This window comes from Phascolarctos cinereus, unplaced genomic scaffold (assembly GCF_003287225.1).
Source record: "Phascolarctos cinereus isolate Bilbo 61053 unplaced genomic scaffold, phaCin_HiC Scaffold_2;HRSCAF=192, whole genome shotgun sequence".
NCBI classification, from domain to species: domain Eukaryota; kingdom Metazoa; phylum Chordata; class Mammalia; order Diprotodontia; family Phascolarctidae; genus Phascolarctos; species Phascolarctos cinereus.
In genome coordinates this window covers 379,923,637-379,942,105 of record NW_027555625.1, presented here as the reverse complement: position 1 = coordinate 379,942,105, position 18,469 = coordinate 379,923,637, and the positions used below count along the sequence as shown (strand labels likewise).

Here is an 18,469-nt window from a genome sequence, read left to right as displayed (position 1 = left end):
CGTTTACTGAGTGAGAGAGCATGGTGATATGATTGAACTGGTACTTTAAGAAAATAACTTTGGCAAGGTGGACTGGAGTATGAGGAGATGAGGGCTTACATCACGGTGATAGTTGTATGAAAGGAGAGAATAGGGTATATTCAAGAGATGTTGCAAAGGTAAAACTGACAGATCATTGCAAGAGATTGGATATGAGAGGTGAGGGATACTGAAGAGTCAAAGGCAACACCTACTTGTGAACCTAAGGAACTGGGTGGTGCCTTTGTAATAATGGGAAAGCTTGGAAGGGGGGAAGGTTTAAGGGGAAAGATAATGAGCTCCATTTTATACATGTTGAGTTTAAGACGTTTATAAGACATCCAGTGGGAAATGTCTGAAAGGCTAATGGAGATTTGAGACTGGAGGTAAGTAAAGAAGTTGGACTAGAGAATTTGAGAATCATTAGCATAAAGATGGTAATTAAATCCATAGGAGCTGATATCATCAAGTGAAGTTGTATAGAATGAGAAGAGAGCTGGCTTTACTATTCAATGGTTGTCTCCCGTGCTTGAGATGCTCTCCTTCCTCACTTTGCTTCCTAGTTTTCTTTAAGCCTCCGCTAAAATCCCACTTTCTACATGAAGCCTTCTTGGTTCACCTCAATGCTACTGCCTTCTCTCTGAGATTACTTCCAATTCACTCAGGATATATCTTGCTTGTACACGGCTTATTGCATGTGTCGTCTCCCCCATTTGAATGTGAGCATCTTAAGAGCAGGAACTGTTTATGCCTTTCTTTGTATTCCCAGGGCTTAGCCCAATGCCTGGCACATAGTAAGTGCTTAATAAATGCTTATTTACTTCACTATAAGAATATAAATGGACAATATAGCAAAAGGAAGCCAAACTCTAAGTAAATTAAAATGCAATAAAGATGCTGGAAAATAGACGACGAAACCTACCTCCCTTCCCATAGCTGAGAGGCAGAGAGCTACTAAGGCAGAATGCTGCATACATTATCAGATGCAGTCCCTGTGTCAGCTGTTTTTGTTTCTTTTTCTCTGTTATTAGGAGAGGATTCAATGGGAGGGAAGGTATTTTACCCCTCCAAAAATGGCTGTTATAATGACAAAACAATAAAATGCATTAAAAAGGATGTCAATATACAACTACTGTGATATTGACAGTATTTTTGGAGACCTCTGACCTTACTATGTATGGCAGAACGATTGGGTGATAGTATGATCAACATAATCATAGACTTAGAGCTTAAAGGAACTCTGGAGTTCCTAATAATAACAGCTAGCATTTATATAGCACCTACTGTGCGCCAGGCACTGTGCTAAGTGCTTTACTAATATTATCTCATTTGATACTCCTGACAACCTTGTAATTTGGGTGCTATTATTATCATCCCCATTTTACAATTGAGAAAACCGAGGCAAACAGAGATTAAATGACTTGCCCAAGGTCACACAGCTAATTAAGTGTCTGAGGCTATATTTCATCACAAGTCTTCCTGATTAGCCCAGCACTCTATCCAATGTGCTTCCTAGCTTCCAAGAGTCAGGAGGAAGTCAAAATATTTGGGTTAAGTGAAGAAAAAAGGGACAAGGACAAAGAATTGTAGAAATTTCTCAAATTCTAATAAGTCTTATCTAAATCTTTTATGACACAAAGCCCTAAACACAAGTGCTCTGCAGACAGAACACATTTAACGTCTATTGAACTGAAAATGTTATCGTACACATATCAAAGCAACAAAACTCGGATTGGTTTTGTGGGTGGCAGTATGGCATAGCAGAAAAGAGCCATAAATGAATAGATCTGAATTCAAGCCCCAACTCCATCATTTACTAGCTATGTGACCTTGGACAAGTCACTTTACCTTGGAGAATCTCATATTTCTTTTATGTAAAATGACTAAAAACAAACAAAAAACTAAGGTCCTATATAGCTAAAGTCACTTTTAAGTTGCCATTCTAAGAAAGATCAAATTCATTTACACATATCTGATATTTATAGATTTTTTACTGATGCAGATAAAGTGTTCCTCATGATAATACTTGCTATCAGGTTAGCATCTGGGAATAGTAGCAAAGGAAGTAATCAAACACTATTAAGTCTCTATAATGTGCCAGGCATGTAAAAGACAAAACTGAGACAGTTCTGCCCTCAAGAAGGTTACATTCTATTGGATCTATTTCATTTGGAAGAACTAGAACCAGGTGATAGGTGATATTCCAGCTCTAAATCTATGATCCAAAAGGGAACACACATACAATCAAGTGAAATAAGTCTATATTGCTACTAGTGAAATTTTATAACACTATAGCATAAAATAGAATACATCTAGAGACCAAAAGAACAAAATCACAAAATTTAACAGGTCCTACCATATATATGACTCTAAAGTAGGTTTTGGAAGTATATTACCAGTGTAAATTAATATGCCACTAAAAATAATAGTGAAACAGTTAAACTGTGCCTTTGTGGACAAACTGAAATATTACTGAGCATCTACTAAGTAATCTTCAAAACCTAATGCCTAATTATAGTACTGAGGATACAGTATAATTACAGTATCACAAGGAGGCTTTAAAAATGCATTACAATTATAATGACCAAGGTTGAACCCAAAAAGGAGATAAGAAAATGCACCTCACTCCCTTCTTTGCAGAAATAGGGGTCAATAAGTGTTGGAACACTGCATATACTCAAATGATGTGTTGATTAATTTTGCTAAACTGCTTTCTTCTTTTCTCTTTTTCCCCTCTTTGGTACAAGGGATAGCTTGCTACAGAGAGATATATTCAGAAATGAAAGTGATAGTTTAAAAAGATAGAGATTAAATTTTTTTGTAAAATGTATTACAAAAATTTGACTATGACTAGGAGGGAAAAACTGATTTCTTGTCCATAATACAACATCTGTAGCCACAAAAATGAAGATGTCAACTTTTTTTTTAAGTTTCAGATTGTTTATCAGAAATACCATGGGAAAACAATCTACTTTTATATGATATGAATGGGGAGTTTCCAAAAGAAGAAATGTAAACTTTAAACAACCATACAAAATGATACTCCAAATCAGTAACAATAAAAAAATACAAATTAAAATAGCTCTGGGATTTCATCTTATAGCCATCAAATTAACAAAGAAGACAAAAGATGACAGGTAAACGTTGGAAAGGGTGTGTATGGAGCTATGAGCTGGTTTCTGAAAACATTTTACTCTAAGCTGGTAAAAGACAGACAGAAAGACCCCATGTATACATAAATATTTATAGTAATCTTTTTTGTGGCTTCATGAGACTGGAAGTAAAGTGGGTGCCTATCAACTGGGGAATGGCTGAACCAATAATGGTGTATAAATGTAACAGAATATTACTGTACCACAAGAAATGACAAATAGGAATTCGGAGAGAACAGGGAAGGATTATATGAATCGATGTACCAAAAAGTAAGCAAAACCAGAACAATTTACATAATTATCAAAATGATAAGGAAAATGACACTAAAAGAGGTCAGAACCCTGAGGGAGGCAGTAGCCAATACTGGAAGACAGAGCAGACTTAAAATGAGGAACACTGTAAGACACAGCAGATTTAGAGGGTTTTTTTCTTATTTGTACATTTTTGTTACTAGGAAAGATTACAATTGGGGAAAAGATAACAATTTTTTTTAAGCATCAATAAAACCTTTTTTAAAAACACAACCCAGTTCTGCTTCAGCTCAGGCACTGGGTATGTTTTAGAGGGCAGATGGACAAAAAATAAACTTAAAATTTTATTTCCATGACTACACAAACTTTTTCTTTCAAGGAAAAACTCTTTAAGAAATAAAACTCAAAAAAAAAAGTAGTAACTGTACTTTAGGCACAAACATTTCTAGTATAAAACTGATAAATATGCTTCTTATAAATTTTAATGAATGTCTGCCTCAGATTATAAATTCAGTTGTGATTTAGTTCATATGCATAATCAATTTAGGTCATTTATGAAACAGGATTCCAAAAATTCAAAGCAGCCTTAGAGTTCAAACCAGGAATATAATAATATTTAGTGCTGGAAAAGATCATATCAGTTTACAACCACCTCATTTTATAGCTAAGGAAACTGAAGAACCACAGAGATTAAGTGATTTGCCCAAGGTTACACAGGTATTAAGTATCAGAGCCAGAAGCTGAACTCAGGTAATAATACCTTTGAAAGAATATAACACAATCATCTTTTTCACCTTGTAAACATTATTTTCAAGACAAAATCAATAACTTTTGTCACTGTATTAGGAAAACTAGAGAAAAAAGGCTCCCAACCAAAAATATTCCATTTGGTTTTTTTTCTCTTTTTTTTATCCTCCCAATTTAAAATGTCTACTGCAGGATGCTCTCAACCACCAGTCAGAATAGTAAATCTCATTTCTCGTTGGTCAAAAGCCCAAGGGTTCTACTGAAGGAAAAAAAAATCAATATATGGTACCGATTTTTGGAATAAAGGCAAGATTCTTTAGCAACTTTTTTGACCTTTAAAGAATTTGGCATTCATCCATTAATTATTTGACTTGAAGTTTCAACCTGATAGTATCATCCTCATTTCTGAAAGGAGACACTCAAATATATACTGAAAGGTAAAAATGTCCTGGCTCTGGGCTGTATTTAGCCCAGTCATACTGGAATAACAAGTAAAACCAATGGAGTTAATCCTATCGTAAGACAAAATTGTTATATTACTTCTAAAATATAAGAATTGGTTAATGTACATGAAGTGTAAATAAATCCTACAATTCCTAAATCTATCATCTCCCCATAGCACTTTATTTATACTTTTCTAATGAACTTATTTAATACTATAAAGTATAGTTCTCTGTGTCTGCTAGACTGGAAGCTCCTTGAGGACTAGGATCTTGCTAACAAATAAGTTTTTTATCTCCTCCAGATATTATCATACTGCTCTGCAAACAATAAGTATTTAATATTTATTTTTTGGCCAAATCTTTGATTTAATCAATTTTGGGTGTTTCAGACGTGGGAAATTCCTCCACTGATGCATAGAGCCAACTGTTCTGTAACATACATAAAGCCTGAAAGAGTAGCCTGGCATAAGAAAAACGTTAAATTACTTTGCCCATGGTCACAAAGCTAGTATATGTCAGAGGCAAGACTTGAAGACAAGCCTTCCTGACTCAAAGGCTAACCCCTCTATTCACTAAGCCATAATGCTTCTAAATATTTGTTGGTATATTAGGAAAAAAAAATTGCATGGGGGGAGTGGGAGAATGAGGCTAGCTATAAAACATTGTTTAAAACAAAACTAGAGGTATTTAGTTCACCAAAAGCGTGTTTAAGAAGAAAAAACACCACCATAAAACCTAGATTTATTCTAGGAAATTAAGAATAGATGTAAGTATTAACTTATCACTTTGGCAGGCTCAAATACCACTGAATAATAAACATAATAATAGCTCCCCAAAAGATATATCAGCTAACCAAGTAAGACATTAGAAATACTTTCTGATGACTAAATGATTTTGCCCATCACAATCAATCAATAAGTATTTAAGTACCTATTTACTTATATGTATATTTGTGTTTGTTTTCAGAGGCATTGACTATAAACTTACTTTGTTTTAATCTAAAAGTTAAACCAACATCTTGCCCAAAGTAATAATTTTCCATGAAACAGTGGATAGCCTCAAATAAGTCTCAGTGCACTTCTGGCCTAGACCTTTTTTGAGATCATTAAATTATCTTCAGTAAATTACTAGCATTCCCCTGATTCAACAGCTGTTTATTAATTACCTGTTATACACAAAACACTAAGTAGAAGCTGGGAATAAAACAAAGACAGTCTCTGCCCTTGTGGAGTTTACAATCTAAGCAGCTACGACATATCTCTCAACCATAGTAATACCTTCAAAGAATTTACCTTATTCACAATAGATAAGGGTTAAACATTTGCTGGGCAGTTATTTTTCCTCTTCATGTGGGCAAATCTAGAGAGGCAGAATGGCACAGTGATATAGAATGCTGGCCTTTGAGTCAGGAAAACCAGGGTTTAAATACCATCTCTGACACTTGGTGGTTGAACCAGTTTAAGCTTCAAGCAATTCTAAATCTTACTAAGTTAAAGATGATTTGCATCTGCATTTGGTGTAGGGACCTTCTATCCAGAAAACACAGATACTTGACCTATTGGAGAAATCCATAGGATGATTGGCCACAAAACTTCCTGTGGTGTAAAATTACGGCTAACAAAGCCCTTAAAGAACACTAGACTTGGGAGTCAGAAATCAAGAGCTGGACTCTGCAAATTATTACCTAAGTGACCAAAAGCAAAACCACTTCTCTAGACCTCAGTTTCCTCATTTGTAAAAATAAACCTAGGTCAGGGAATCCTGGGGTTCTTAAACTGATGTCTATGAGCTTTAAAAAATTTTTTTTGATAAGTGCATTTCAATATCATTGGTTTCCTTTGTAATCCTATGTGTTTTATTTTAAGCATTTAAAAAGCATAGTTCTGAGTAAAGGTACACAGGCTTTACCAGACTGCCAAAGGGGTCTGTGACATAAAAAAGGGCAAGATTCCCTGCTCTAAGGATTCCTTCTGTTCTTACTTCCTGTGAAAAAATACAGAAGCTCTAGATTAAAGTGAATTTAGCAGACTAGTAACTGCTAAATAAATTCATAAATGAAATTCAACACATGATCTTAGTGTCTGTGTATAATCTGACACAGGATCAAAGGATTACAAACTGGAAGGAACTCAAGAGATTTTCTAATCCAACCCCTCATTTTGCGGCTGATGAAACTAAGACCTAGAAAGAGGAAATGACTGGCTCAAGATCATTTGACCAGTAAGCAGCAGGGCTGATATTTAAACCTAACTCTTTTCAATTCAAATTCAATGCTCTATGATATTTAAAGACAGCAATACCATCAATTTTAGAAATACACTGAACAAGATACTGATATAACTAGCAGCTCACAAAGACAGGTGAAAGAGCTATAAAATGTCTCAGCTGGAAGGCAGCTCAAAAATCATCCACCCAGAAGTGATCGATAAAAGGGAAGTTACTACTGTACAAAACAGCCATTTTTATAAAGCAGTAACTGTCGGGGAATTTTTGCTCCTGTGGAACAGAACAGATATCTGCCTCTCTATTCAATCAACTTCAAATTGATTCAAATGGATCCAACAAATATTTATGAAGCACCTACTATGTGCCCAGCACTAAAAGGAAAACAGTTCCTGCCTTCAAGGAGCTTATATTCTACTAGAGGGAAAGAACATATACAGTCAATACAGACATATACAGATAAGTCAATACAAAAATATGTACAAAATAAGTAAATACAAAAGAATTCCTGGGACAGAGGAAGCCATTAACTCAAGCAATCAGGAAAGGACTCTTATAAGAAATGGCATTTCTGAGTCTTGAAGGAGAACTAGAGGGTTTCAGGAGGCAGAGGTGAGTAGGAAAAGCATTCAGGATATGGAGGACAATCTGTTTAAAGGTAGTGAGAAAGAAGATGGAAAGTCAGACAGTTTGGCTAGATTAAGTGTGATTCGGTAATGTGTAATCAGCCTGGAAAGAACTAGGTTGTGAATAGCTCTGAATGCCAAACAGAGCAGTTTGTATTTTATCCCAGAGGCGATAAGTAGCCAAAGAAACTTCATAAGCAACAGCATGGCACTGTCAGACTTAAAGAACATCAATTGCACAGCTATGTAGAGGATGAATTGGAGAGGAAAGGGTTTAAAAACGGGGATATCAATTAGGAAACTATTGAAATAGTCAAGGGGAGTGATGAGGGCCTAAATTAAGATGGTTGTAGTGTGAATGGAAAGAAGACAGTTGTAATACATGTTGTAGAGGCAGAATGGACAAGACTAGGTAACTGATTAGGATATAGGGAGGAGAGTAGAAGGCAAAGTAAAGCGTCAGTAACTCAGCAGTTTCAAGTCCATGTGACTGGGAAGAATGGTAGTGCCTTTGAGAGAAATAAGCATGTTAGGAGGAACAGTAGGCTTGGGGGAAAGATAACTCCTCCTTCAGACATGTTCAGTTTGAGATGCTTATGGGATATCCAAGTGGAAATTTCTAGCAGACAATTGGAGATACGAGGTTGCAGCTCAGGAAAGAGATGAGGGCTACATATAGATTTAGGAATCATCTGCATGATAGCTGAATTAATGAGATGGAGCTGGAAGAAAGAAGTCAGAGGAGGCCTGAGGTACATCCACACATATAACGCACCCATTGCACTAGTTATGCCATCTATAGCCAAAGAGAACAAAGCTAAAGTCCCTCTCCTTGAAAATAACTCTTCAGATACTTGAAGATAGCTATGAAGCATCCCCCTGTCTTCTCTTCTCTAGGATAAATCATCCCTACTTCTTTCACAGTCTGTCTTTAAAGGACATGGTATCCACAACCTCTCCTTTCAGTCCTTTCTCTCACTAAGAGCTGCCGTTGCTGCCTAAAGGACTTGTCTTTGGGGATTCATTTTATGCCTGTAACACCTTTTTCCTTCTTTTGCTATTGTAATCTCTGAAGGATAGTTGGTGATTTATGTAATGAAAGTGATAGTATTTTCCTGAGTTTTGGGGTGGAGGGTTAAGTGGGGATCAAATTGAATTGTTTTTTTCTTTGAGGGACATATGAAGTACTCAACTGTAATATATTTTATGAGGAAAAGTTAATATAAATATGGGGCAGCTGGGTGGCACAGTGGACAGAGCACCAGCCTTGGAGTCAGGAAGACTGGAATTCAAATCCAACCTCAGACACTTTACAAGCTGTTTGACCTGAGGCAAGTCACTTAACCCTCTTTGCCTCAGTTTCCTCATCGGTAAAAATGAGCTGGAGAAAGAAATGGCAAACCACTCCAGTATCTTTACCAAGAAAAGCCCAAAAGAGTCCTAAGAGTTTAGAAGCAACTGAACAACAACAAAATACAAACACGGGTGGCTCTTCAAGAGCCTACTAGTAATCAAAAGGCTTTCGAGCTAGCTAAGAGCTAAGCTGGGACTGCAAATGGACAAATTAATTTGAGCCCAGACGCCCATGCAAGGCAAATCCCAAATTAGCAGGTGGTAGTCTGGGTTAAGAGTTGCCAATTTTATTTTTGTAGTAATGGAGCCAAGTTAGAGCCCAGGAATTACATAAAAACGGAATAATCTGGATGTTTCAGTATCAACCAGACTAGGCTTTTACACAGATTTGAGAATACCTGCAATCCCTGTCTTGATGTTTCTGTATACTACTCTCCTTCCTTGTGGAAAAACTAAAAAATTTACTGAGATCAGCTACGGGAGAAAGGCGAAGCAGGTGCTGGAATTGGGCAACAAGAAACATGTAGCCTGAGCAGATCATTGAAAAGTAATTCAGGGATCAGTTTCACTAGATCTCTAAACTGTAGAGAAGCCCCCCCCCCAAAAAAAAATCAGAGATCCTTGTTTTGAGCTAAAGGCTAGAAATCAGTAAAGTTTACAAATCAGCAAAGGAGAATGCCTTGGGGCGAATAAAAAGGTCTCCTTAACCAGCAGCAGAAAGGAAATGCTGATCCTCAAAGCTACTTCAGTCAGCAAGGCCTAAAGCCCAGTGCTTGATCTTTTACAGTTTAACATTACCAACAGTCAAGGTGCGTAGACGTAAAGAATAGTCAAATCTGTTTTCATAAACCTGAAAAGCAGCTTCAAGATCAAGAATATTACAACCTTTTACTTATGTGGCCATTCTTTTTGAGGCAAAGAATTTTTACAGACACCCATTAATACTCATGACATTCTTATGAGGTTGACGAAAGGCTGGAATTGTTACCCCAATTTTACAGATGTGACACTAAAGGTAGAGAGAAATTAAATGACTTCTACAACATCACACAGCAAAGCAAAGAAATCTGGAACTCTCCAGCTCTAAGAAACTTACGAACACATCACAAATATTCAAATGTCCCCAAAAAATTAAAAAAAAAACACCAACTAGATACAATTGCAGGTTTGCAAAATACATACTAGAAGAATTTGAAGAAATTTCTTCATCAAGGAAAAATGCCTTATGTTCACTTAATATCTTTTATTCATAAGAGCTCAAACATTTGTTATATAGACAGTGTGTAGTGGAAAGGCAATTGAATTCAAAGAAACTGGGTTCAAATCTCAACTCTGCTACTTAATACTTTTGTGATTATGGGTAAATTTCTTTACTTATCTGAACCTCAGTTTCTTCATCTAGAAAATGAGCTTGGGTCAGACGGACTTTAAGGCTCCCTTCCAGGTCTAAATCTATTGATACCACAGTCCCTATACATGAGGCTCTGTCGTGTGGTGTATCACTGTGGGTATTTCATATATTATAAAACAAACAATAAAATCACTTATTTCTAAAATAGATATAGTGTGGTATAGTGGAAAGGATACTAATTTATTAGTTAGGAGATCAGGATTTGGGTCCAGTTCTGCTACTAATTAGCTGTGTAAAGTCAGACAACCAATCAACCAACAAGCATTAATTGCCTATTATGTACCAGGCAACAGAGATATAAAGAAAAATAACAGCCCCTGCCCTGCCTTCAAGGAGCTTAAACTCTATCCAGGCCAAGTCTGAATTTCACCTCCCTTCGCCTCAGTTTCCTCATATGTACAATGAGGACGCAGAATTAATTTAAATGCACCTTTTAGCTCCAAAATATACTAGCTCTATGCTACTACAATCCTTGTGTGCTAAATGGGAACACTCACATTTTATAGGCTGGAAAGTTTACCTAAAATATTAACCAGTCAATATAAAAAGGTAAGGAGTAAGACATCTGCTTCCTGACTCAAATCTAATTCCCTTTTCACCTTATTGCAATACTAACTGCTTTTATGAACACCAAAATATAATAACACTCTACCTGCAAACCGAAGAGGATATTTCCTCCAGTGTTCTCTTTCCCCCAAAGTAATATATCCCTGAGCCCATGAAACTTCAATTGTGTCAAAAGCAGATCATCCTGTAGCTTAAAAGCATCTCTTGTTTAACACACACATACACATACACACACGTACACATACACACATATCACATACAGACCCAGAGATATTACTGTTACACTAGGGAACAGGTATACCATTTTAAAAAGATTATGCAACATTATTGCAAATTAAATGAAGAGAAAATGTAACGCAAGATATGTTATTCAAGTTCCACGTACAGATCATAAATATCTAACTGAAAGCTTAACAATTAGCCTGGAAACACCATGTGAGAATACTTTGACAATGTGGCTAAAGAAAAATCTCTAGATTATGGATGATACAAAAAAGTACATTTATATCCATATCCCGCTTTAGTACATTATTTAATCATCTGGCTATTAAAAGAAACCTAATCTTTCCACAAAACCTACTAGTAATTAGGATGTCTTACATACTTCATACCATACCTACACATACAGCTCCTAGTGCTCTATGTTTTATTTCAGCAAAAGCCACCTGTATTGTTAGCTACGATACTGACTTTAGATAAGGAAGGAAAAAAAAGTAACCTCTAAGTATATGTAAAAGAAAAAGTATTGTGTTAAGTTGAAAGATAGTGTAGTATACAGTCAAGAGGGTAGTGGATGAGAGGGCCTGGATTTAAATCACAACTCTCCACTGGCTACCTGAGGGATAAATGTGCGACAATCAACTAACTTCTCTAGGCCTCAGTTTCCTCATATGTAAAATGGAGCAGCTGCAAAGCAGTATGGTACAATGCATAAGAGCACTGGCTTTGGAGTCAAAGGAACTGGGTTCAAACTCTGCCTCTGTCACTTACTAATACTGTGATCTAAGGCAAAGCCCACTTCTGCCAGCCTGTTTTCTCATCTGTCAAATGAAGGGGAGGAGTTAGACTAGATGGTCTTAAAGGTCCCTTCCAGCCCTAAATCTGTGATCCTATGATTTCTAAGACTATTTTCCAGTTCTAAACACCGTCCTACCACGACTCAAAAATAAACTGAAACAACAAATTCAATTAATGTTTAACTAAACCTAATAATTCATTTTTGACTAATGAAAATCAAAGGCAAGATTCTATGAATTTAAGCTTTCAAACCATATATATTAAAAAGGTCTGGGGGAAATACTGTTAACAGATTTAAGAAACTTTAAATAAAAAGTTCTCCAAAAGTTACAAGGTTAATAAAGAAAAAAATGGATATTTCAATCGAATGAAGAGGGTGAAGTTGGAAGGGCTATGTGTTCTGTTTTTAAAGAAATGACAAGTGATTGCAATGGGAAGATCTGGAACCACATACTTGGCATCACAAACAAAATTTTTTTAAACTAACACATACATTTAACCAAAACCATTGATCACAAAATCCTGCCTAATATTTTCCCATCTCTCTTCTGCCAATATACAATTAAATAAAAGCTAGTTGTGAGGGAAACTTGTCCAAAAAATTGCAAATAGGAATCAGCAGCTGTTTATAACTGTCCAAACTTTGCAATAAAAATTGGCCTCTTTAATATACACTGTACAGTACCTCGAAACACACCAATACACCGCCCCTACCACATCCCCCCCCCAATGATTCAGGAACAAGGAATAAACTGACAAAATATAAACTATAACATTCTGTCTCCTCCTTTTCCTAGTCTCCTCCAAACATAACCAATCACACAAATTGGCTACTTTAATATTCCCTACCTTGGCCACTTCTATCTACTTTTGTTCATGGATAAGACATTACGTATACTCAGACATATATTCTTTCAGGAGATTTTCAGATGTCCTATAATGTCATTTTCACTAAGTAGTCACCAACCTGAATCTTCTAAGTCTTTAACAAAACTTGCTACTTGTCCTCTACTTCACACCCTCCACCTTTAACACACCAAAATTGAAGATGTCAGGCTGGACTGAAAAGGACTTCCTCTGGAGTGCAGCAGTCCCACCCCAAGAAACAGAAGTTAACAAGTTAGCTTACAATATCCCTCCTCTTCCTCTGGACTATGAGAAAAATAAAACCCTGGACACGGGTGCTCCTAGACATTGTCCTCAGCAACTCTCACTTACTCAAGGCTACTCACACGGCCCAAACTCCTCTTTGCCTCCTAAAGAGAAGACAGCAAAGATGGCCCTCAACTTTCTCACCATTCTCCTTTCTCTGGGACAGGACCAAATTCCGAAAGAGATGAAAAACTTTTAAGTCTTCATTCCCTCATGGAGGAGCCAAAGACCTCACCACACAGTTCCTCCTCAATCCCTTTAGGGTGGGGGTTGGAGGGTGGAGGGCGGAAGACCCCACCTCCCCCCAAACAAACAAAATAGATCCTGGCTTAGCCTCCCCAACCTACCCCCTCCCCCATCCCCCAGCCTGGGCAAAGACATCTTTCCAGCCTTGCCCTCTTCTTCCCCAAGGAAGGTCTCGACTATTCACCCCAGAAATAAAATAGACCATTTACAAACGTCTCTTTCTGCCTCTTCCTTACCCCAGTGGCAAAAACACCCCCTGCCCCATCTTCCCTCATCCCTCCTCTTAGGAGTGTCCACCCCCCCCCATAAAATAGACCCCTATTCCCCCCTCCTCTGCCCCACTTCCAGTCACCGCTCGCTGGGGGCACGTCCATCCCTGCTGTTCCTTTCCCGACTGGGGGGGGGGTCCTCTTCCCCCTCCCCCCCAACAAACAAAACAGAACCTCTCCAAGCCCCGGCCCCCCCTTCTGCAGGGATCTTCCCCTCCCCTTCCCCCCACTGGCCCCCAACGCCCACGTCGGCCCTGACCTCCGGCGCCCGGCCCGGCCCCGGCAGCCCGGGGACACTCACATCGGCTCCAGTAACTTGGCCAGCCACGACTTGAGGGCATCCACATCTTCTATGAGCATGGTGCAGGGCGGGAGGTCTCTACCACTCCTCCCTCCCCGACCCCCCCGTCCGCGGGCCTCCGCGCTGCCGCGCCTCCCCCCACACGCCCCCTTCACTGCTCCCCGGCCCGCCGGCCACCGGGCATCTCCAGAGGCTCCAACCTACACCCCCCGGCCAGGGCCTAACAGGAACTAACCTAAGAGCCCCGCACACAACCTAACATGACTGCGCAGGCGGGCGGGAGGCAGCGCCCGAGCAACACCGGCCTGGGCCAATAGGAGGGAGAGGGCCGTGCGCATAGAGCCAATGGAAAGCGCCGACTCTCTTCCCTCCCCTCCCTCGGCAGGCCGGGCCCGGTTCAGAAGGGGGGATGCAGCAAGTTAGGTGGAGAGAACACGTGAACTCCTGGTGCAACATGGTATCTTGGAGAAGGTGGGTGGTGTGGCTCTTAAAGGGACCGTGGCGCCTTTTTTGGAGCATGCTGCCGGCCCCTAGCTGCCAGCGTCTAGAGCGGAGTAAGCCTGAGGGGAATCCAGCCGAGAACCTGCACGCTCGGTTACTTCCTCTCTGTGTCCTGGAAACACATGCCCGTGACCTGAAATGACTGAGCTGGAGTAAGTCTGTACTAGCCTGTGCAGCATGCTCTCGGTCTTGCTCCCTCCCGTCAACACGAGATGCAAAAATTTTACTTTTTTTGTACACACCCACTTTTTACACACATGCTTCCGATTTTTTGCTCCTACAATCAAATTGCCCACTGTCACATTCAAATAAGTATCCACCGTCCAAATTACAGAATAATTTTTTTTAATGATACACTGATGAAAAAAAAAAAGGGAGGCATCGAGGTTAATGGAAAAAGTACAAGATTTGGGGTCAGACCTGAGAACTCATTCCTGGCTGTGCTGCTTTGCTGCTTATATGACCTATCCCACTTCTGGGCCTGGGTTTCCAGATTCTAAGCTATGATCTCAATTCCCCCAAGTTTAAGGCATTCACTCAGAAAACATAGTGAACAGAACGGCCGCAGACATCGCTTCACAGCAATTTACTCTAGGAAGAATATCTAAAACCAAATATTGTTTGCAAAGAGTATCTCGGTAAACAAAACGACTAAGAAAATGAAAGGAAGCAATTGAGGATCTAGGTTTGTACTAGGTTAACAATTCACTTAAGAGGTGTTGAAGTCACTTGTTTGAACAGCTTGAAAACTTGATGAGTAAGGATCACATATGCATTCAGTGTGTATATATGCTAAACTTGTGCACATACATACATACATATATTCACACAGAGTATAAGCCACGGGGAAATCAGTTCCCTTTCATTACTTCAATTACATTGAATTTCATTAGTTAAACTGAATTACTGAAACATACTCTGATCATACCTCACCAAAATGTTTCTGCTTCACTTTTCTCCCTTTCATCTTTCAATTCATTCAATTTGACAAACATTTATTCAACACTTACTACTACAAGACTTTGTGCTAGATCTAGGAAATACAAAGAGGGTCTTTGTTCTCATGGATTTTATACTCTAGTTGAAGAGATAAACTAGAAAGACAACTAACTATTGGCAATATAAATTGGACTGTGATAAGTGCATTGGAGGGCAAAACAGACACAAAAGTTCAGGAAACAGAGATTACTTCTGGCAGGAAGTGAGGGAGAAGACATCTTCCTTTTATTCTTTATCTGTTCTTTCTTTTCTTTTCCATCTCCTTTTCAACAAGTTAGATGGAATACAGAAATGGGCCTTTTGCTCCCAATTTACAAGAATTCAGTTCTTCCACACAGCCAACAAAGTAATTTTCCTAAATTTAAGATCTAACCATGTCACCCCTTAATATACCTTGTAGGCTCCCTATTGTTGCTAAGATCATAAGGTTATATAGGTTCTTAGGATCACAAAATTAGAGCTAGAAGGAATCTTAGAGATGATCTAGTCCAATATTTTCATTTCACGTGTGAGGAAACTCAGGTCCAGAGAGATTATAACTTGCCCAACATCAAATATAAACTTTTCTGTTTGGCATTTAAAGTTCTTCCTGCCCTTCCTCCTTTTCCAGTCTTACACATTACATCCTGACACGTACTCTATAGTCCAGATACCAGCCTATACGATGTTCCATCTCCCCTATCCTTCATACTTGCTGTCCTCCATTCCCGAAAAGCACTTCCACTTTCCCTCCATGTCTTCAAACCCTTGGCTTTTTTCATGACAGCAGCTTGAGCATTACTTTCTAAATCAGGCCTGCACAACATACAGCTCAAGGGCCACTTGCAGTCCACCAGAGGATTTCTGGAAGCCTGCAAAAAATGTAGAGGATATAAAAGAAAGTAAAGACGCAACAAGTGCTTTGTCCATACCCCTCTTAATCTGCCTTCCACTAGTCACTGTTGTACCCGTCATGTAACTTGGCAGGTAGGTTGCCACTGCACTCACTCTCCTGTTTGTCATATGACCCACAGCAACCAACCATCATCAGTCTGTCTCTAGTCTGAGAGGAGCGATTCCATGAAAAATAAAACTCTTAAGAAATACATATAAGTAATTGATATTAATTGAAATTTCCCTTTTTAAAAATATGGTTTATTTTCAAAATAGTTTAGTCATTAATTATACCTTCACTTGGAAAGTGAGCAACTAAAAACCTATCTGTGGCTGAAAGAAGTTTAGCCTGTTTTAATATTGGCCCCTACCTACTGCCAGGTCTGTTCTAAATGAAACCTAGCCTCATTCCTACAGGTGCTAGTGTGCTTTCCTCCCCAAACCACCTTATATTTATTTTGGATTATTCTACATGTACTTATCTAAGATTAATGAAATGCTGTTAGGTTCACAGGGGCTAGGGTATTGTGCTCAATCCATACTCTATTCCCAGGCATGTGGTTTGGTTTAAGTTGAGTTTGGGGGAGCCTGGCCTCTAAAGAGCAGGGAACTAGGCTTCTTGACCTCATACTTTCTGTCTGCTAAACCCCAGCCCTATCCCACCAGCTAGAGAAGAAATAGCAAACCACTCCTGTATCTTTACCAAGAAAACCCTCAAAGGGGTCACAAAGATTCTGTCATGACTGAAAATGACTAAACAACAATTCCAGTGCTCCTAGGAAAAGTTTACTTACTGCATGAGTCAGAGATTCTTAATCTTTTTTTTTGTTATGGAAGCTTTTGACAATTTAGTAGAGCCTACGAATCCCTTCTCCGAATAATGTTTCTAAATGGATAAAATAAAACACATAGGACTACAAAGGAAACTAATTATACCAAAATAGAATTGTCGATCATCTGTCTATCTTTCTACTTTTCTATCAACCTATCTATCTGCTGGGTAAAAGTTCGTGGATGGGGCAGCTAGTTGGCGCAGTGGATAGAGTACCGGCCCTGAAGTCAGGAAGACCTGAGTTCAAATTTAACCTCAGACCAAACACTTGACACTTACTAGCTGAGTGACCCTGGGCAAGTCACTTAACCCCTATGGCCTAAAAAAAATAAAATAAAAGTTGTGGACTCCAGGTTAAGAAACTTCAAGTCCAGGGTTTCTCAGAAAGAAGGAGTAGACAGATACTTAATTTACAACATGAATCAGATATGGGATGGGTATTTTATTCTGATAAACAAAAGAAATGTTGAACATAAAAGCCTCAAGAATTTGCATTAACAAAACAATTGCGAACAGCATTAAGCAACTCAAGTCATAACTATTGTTACAGATGGGAATTTGAAACTTAAACCTTATCAAAACATAAAGAGGTTTACAGTACTGGTAATTAGGCATTTTACATTTTACATTTCTCTAATGTCCTAACAACTCCCAGTACAAGTCTGATGGTAAAATTGTCAAGCCCAGGCTTTGTTGGTATACTTCTCTCCAGTGTAGATGTTTACTCCAGAAGCTAGCCAATTCTAAGCCAATGGGACTCAGAACTACTGAAATTACAAGGTCACTTCTAAACCTAGTAAAAATATGGGGTTGAAATGACCCCTATTTAGCTTGTGTGTCTAGATTAGGTGCAAACAGAACTGTGTGAAATAGGATCTGGATACCTTCTTCAATCAATCAAAGTCATTGTGTGAGGTTTAACAACCTAAGTAATATGTATATATTTTCAGATTTTGGGGGGGGAGTGATTTGAAAAGTTTTACCTTTTTTTTTCTTTTTACTTTTAACAGAGTGTTATATGGGGTGACTTTATGAGAGGGAGAAGGGAGAAGAATAGGGAGGGAAACTTAAGCAATGCAAAACCTACATGTATCAATAAAAATTGACCTTAAAAATTTTTTTAAAAGAAAATACAGCTCAGGCGATACCTTCTACATGAGGCTTTTCCTGATTCCCTTTAGTTATTAGGAAGCTCTCTCTCCCAAAATTACTGTGTATTAGTTTGTATATACTTTGTATGATAGAAGCAGCATATAGTGGCCTCAAAGTCAGAAAGACCCTGATTCAAGTGTTGTCTCTGATAACTTTCTGGCTGTGTGAGTCTAAGAAAGGCTCAGTCTCACAGTGTCCCAGTGTCTAAGAACCTTCATTGATTGTGACCAATATAAAGTGAACAAGACAGGTAATGACAAAGATGGGTTAAATTTAATTCCTCAGACAATTAAGGTTGGTACTGCGCTACACGTTCAGCATACAAAAAAGAAAGA

General features: G+C 38.5%; 1 protein-coding gene across 1 annotated transcript in view; it reads right to left on the bottom strand.

Annotated features, from left to right (window-relative positions):
• Positions 1-13,894, bottom strand: part of RBM27 (RNA binding motif protein 27) — a 66,854-nt gene extending 52,960 nt beyond the window's left edge. Inside the window, exon 1 of the mRNA XM_020964256.2 lies at positions 13,778-13,894. Coding sequence (XP_020819915.1) covers positions 13,778-13,836 — 59 coding nt within the window. The 5' untranslated portion in view covers positions 13,837-13,894. The remainder of the gene's footprint in view (positions 1-13,777) is intronic.
• Between the last annotated feature and the right edge of the window lie 4,575 nt (positions 13,895-18,469).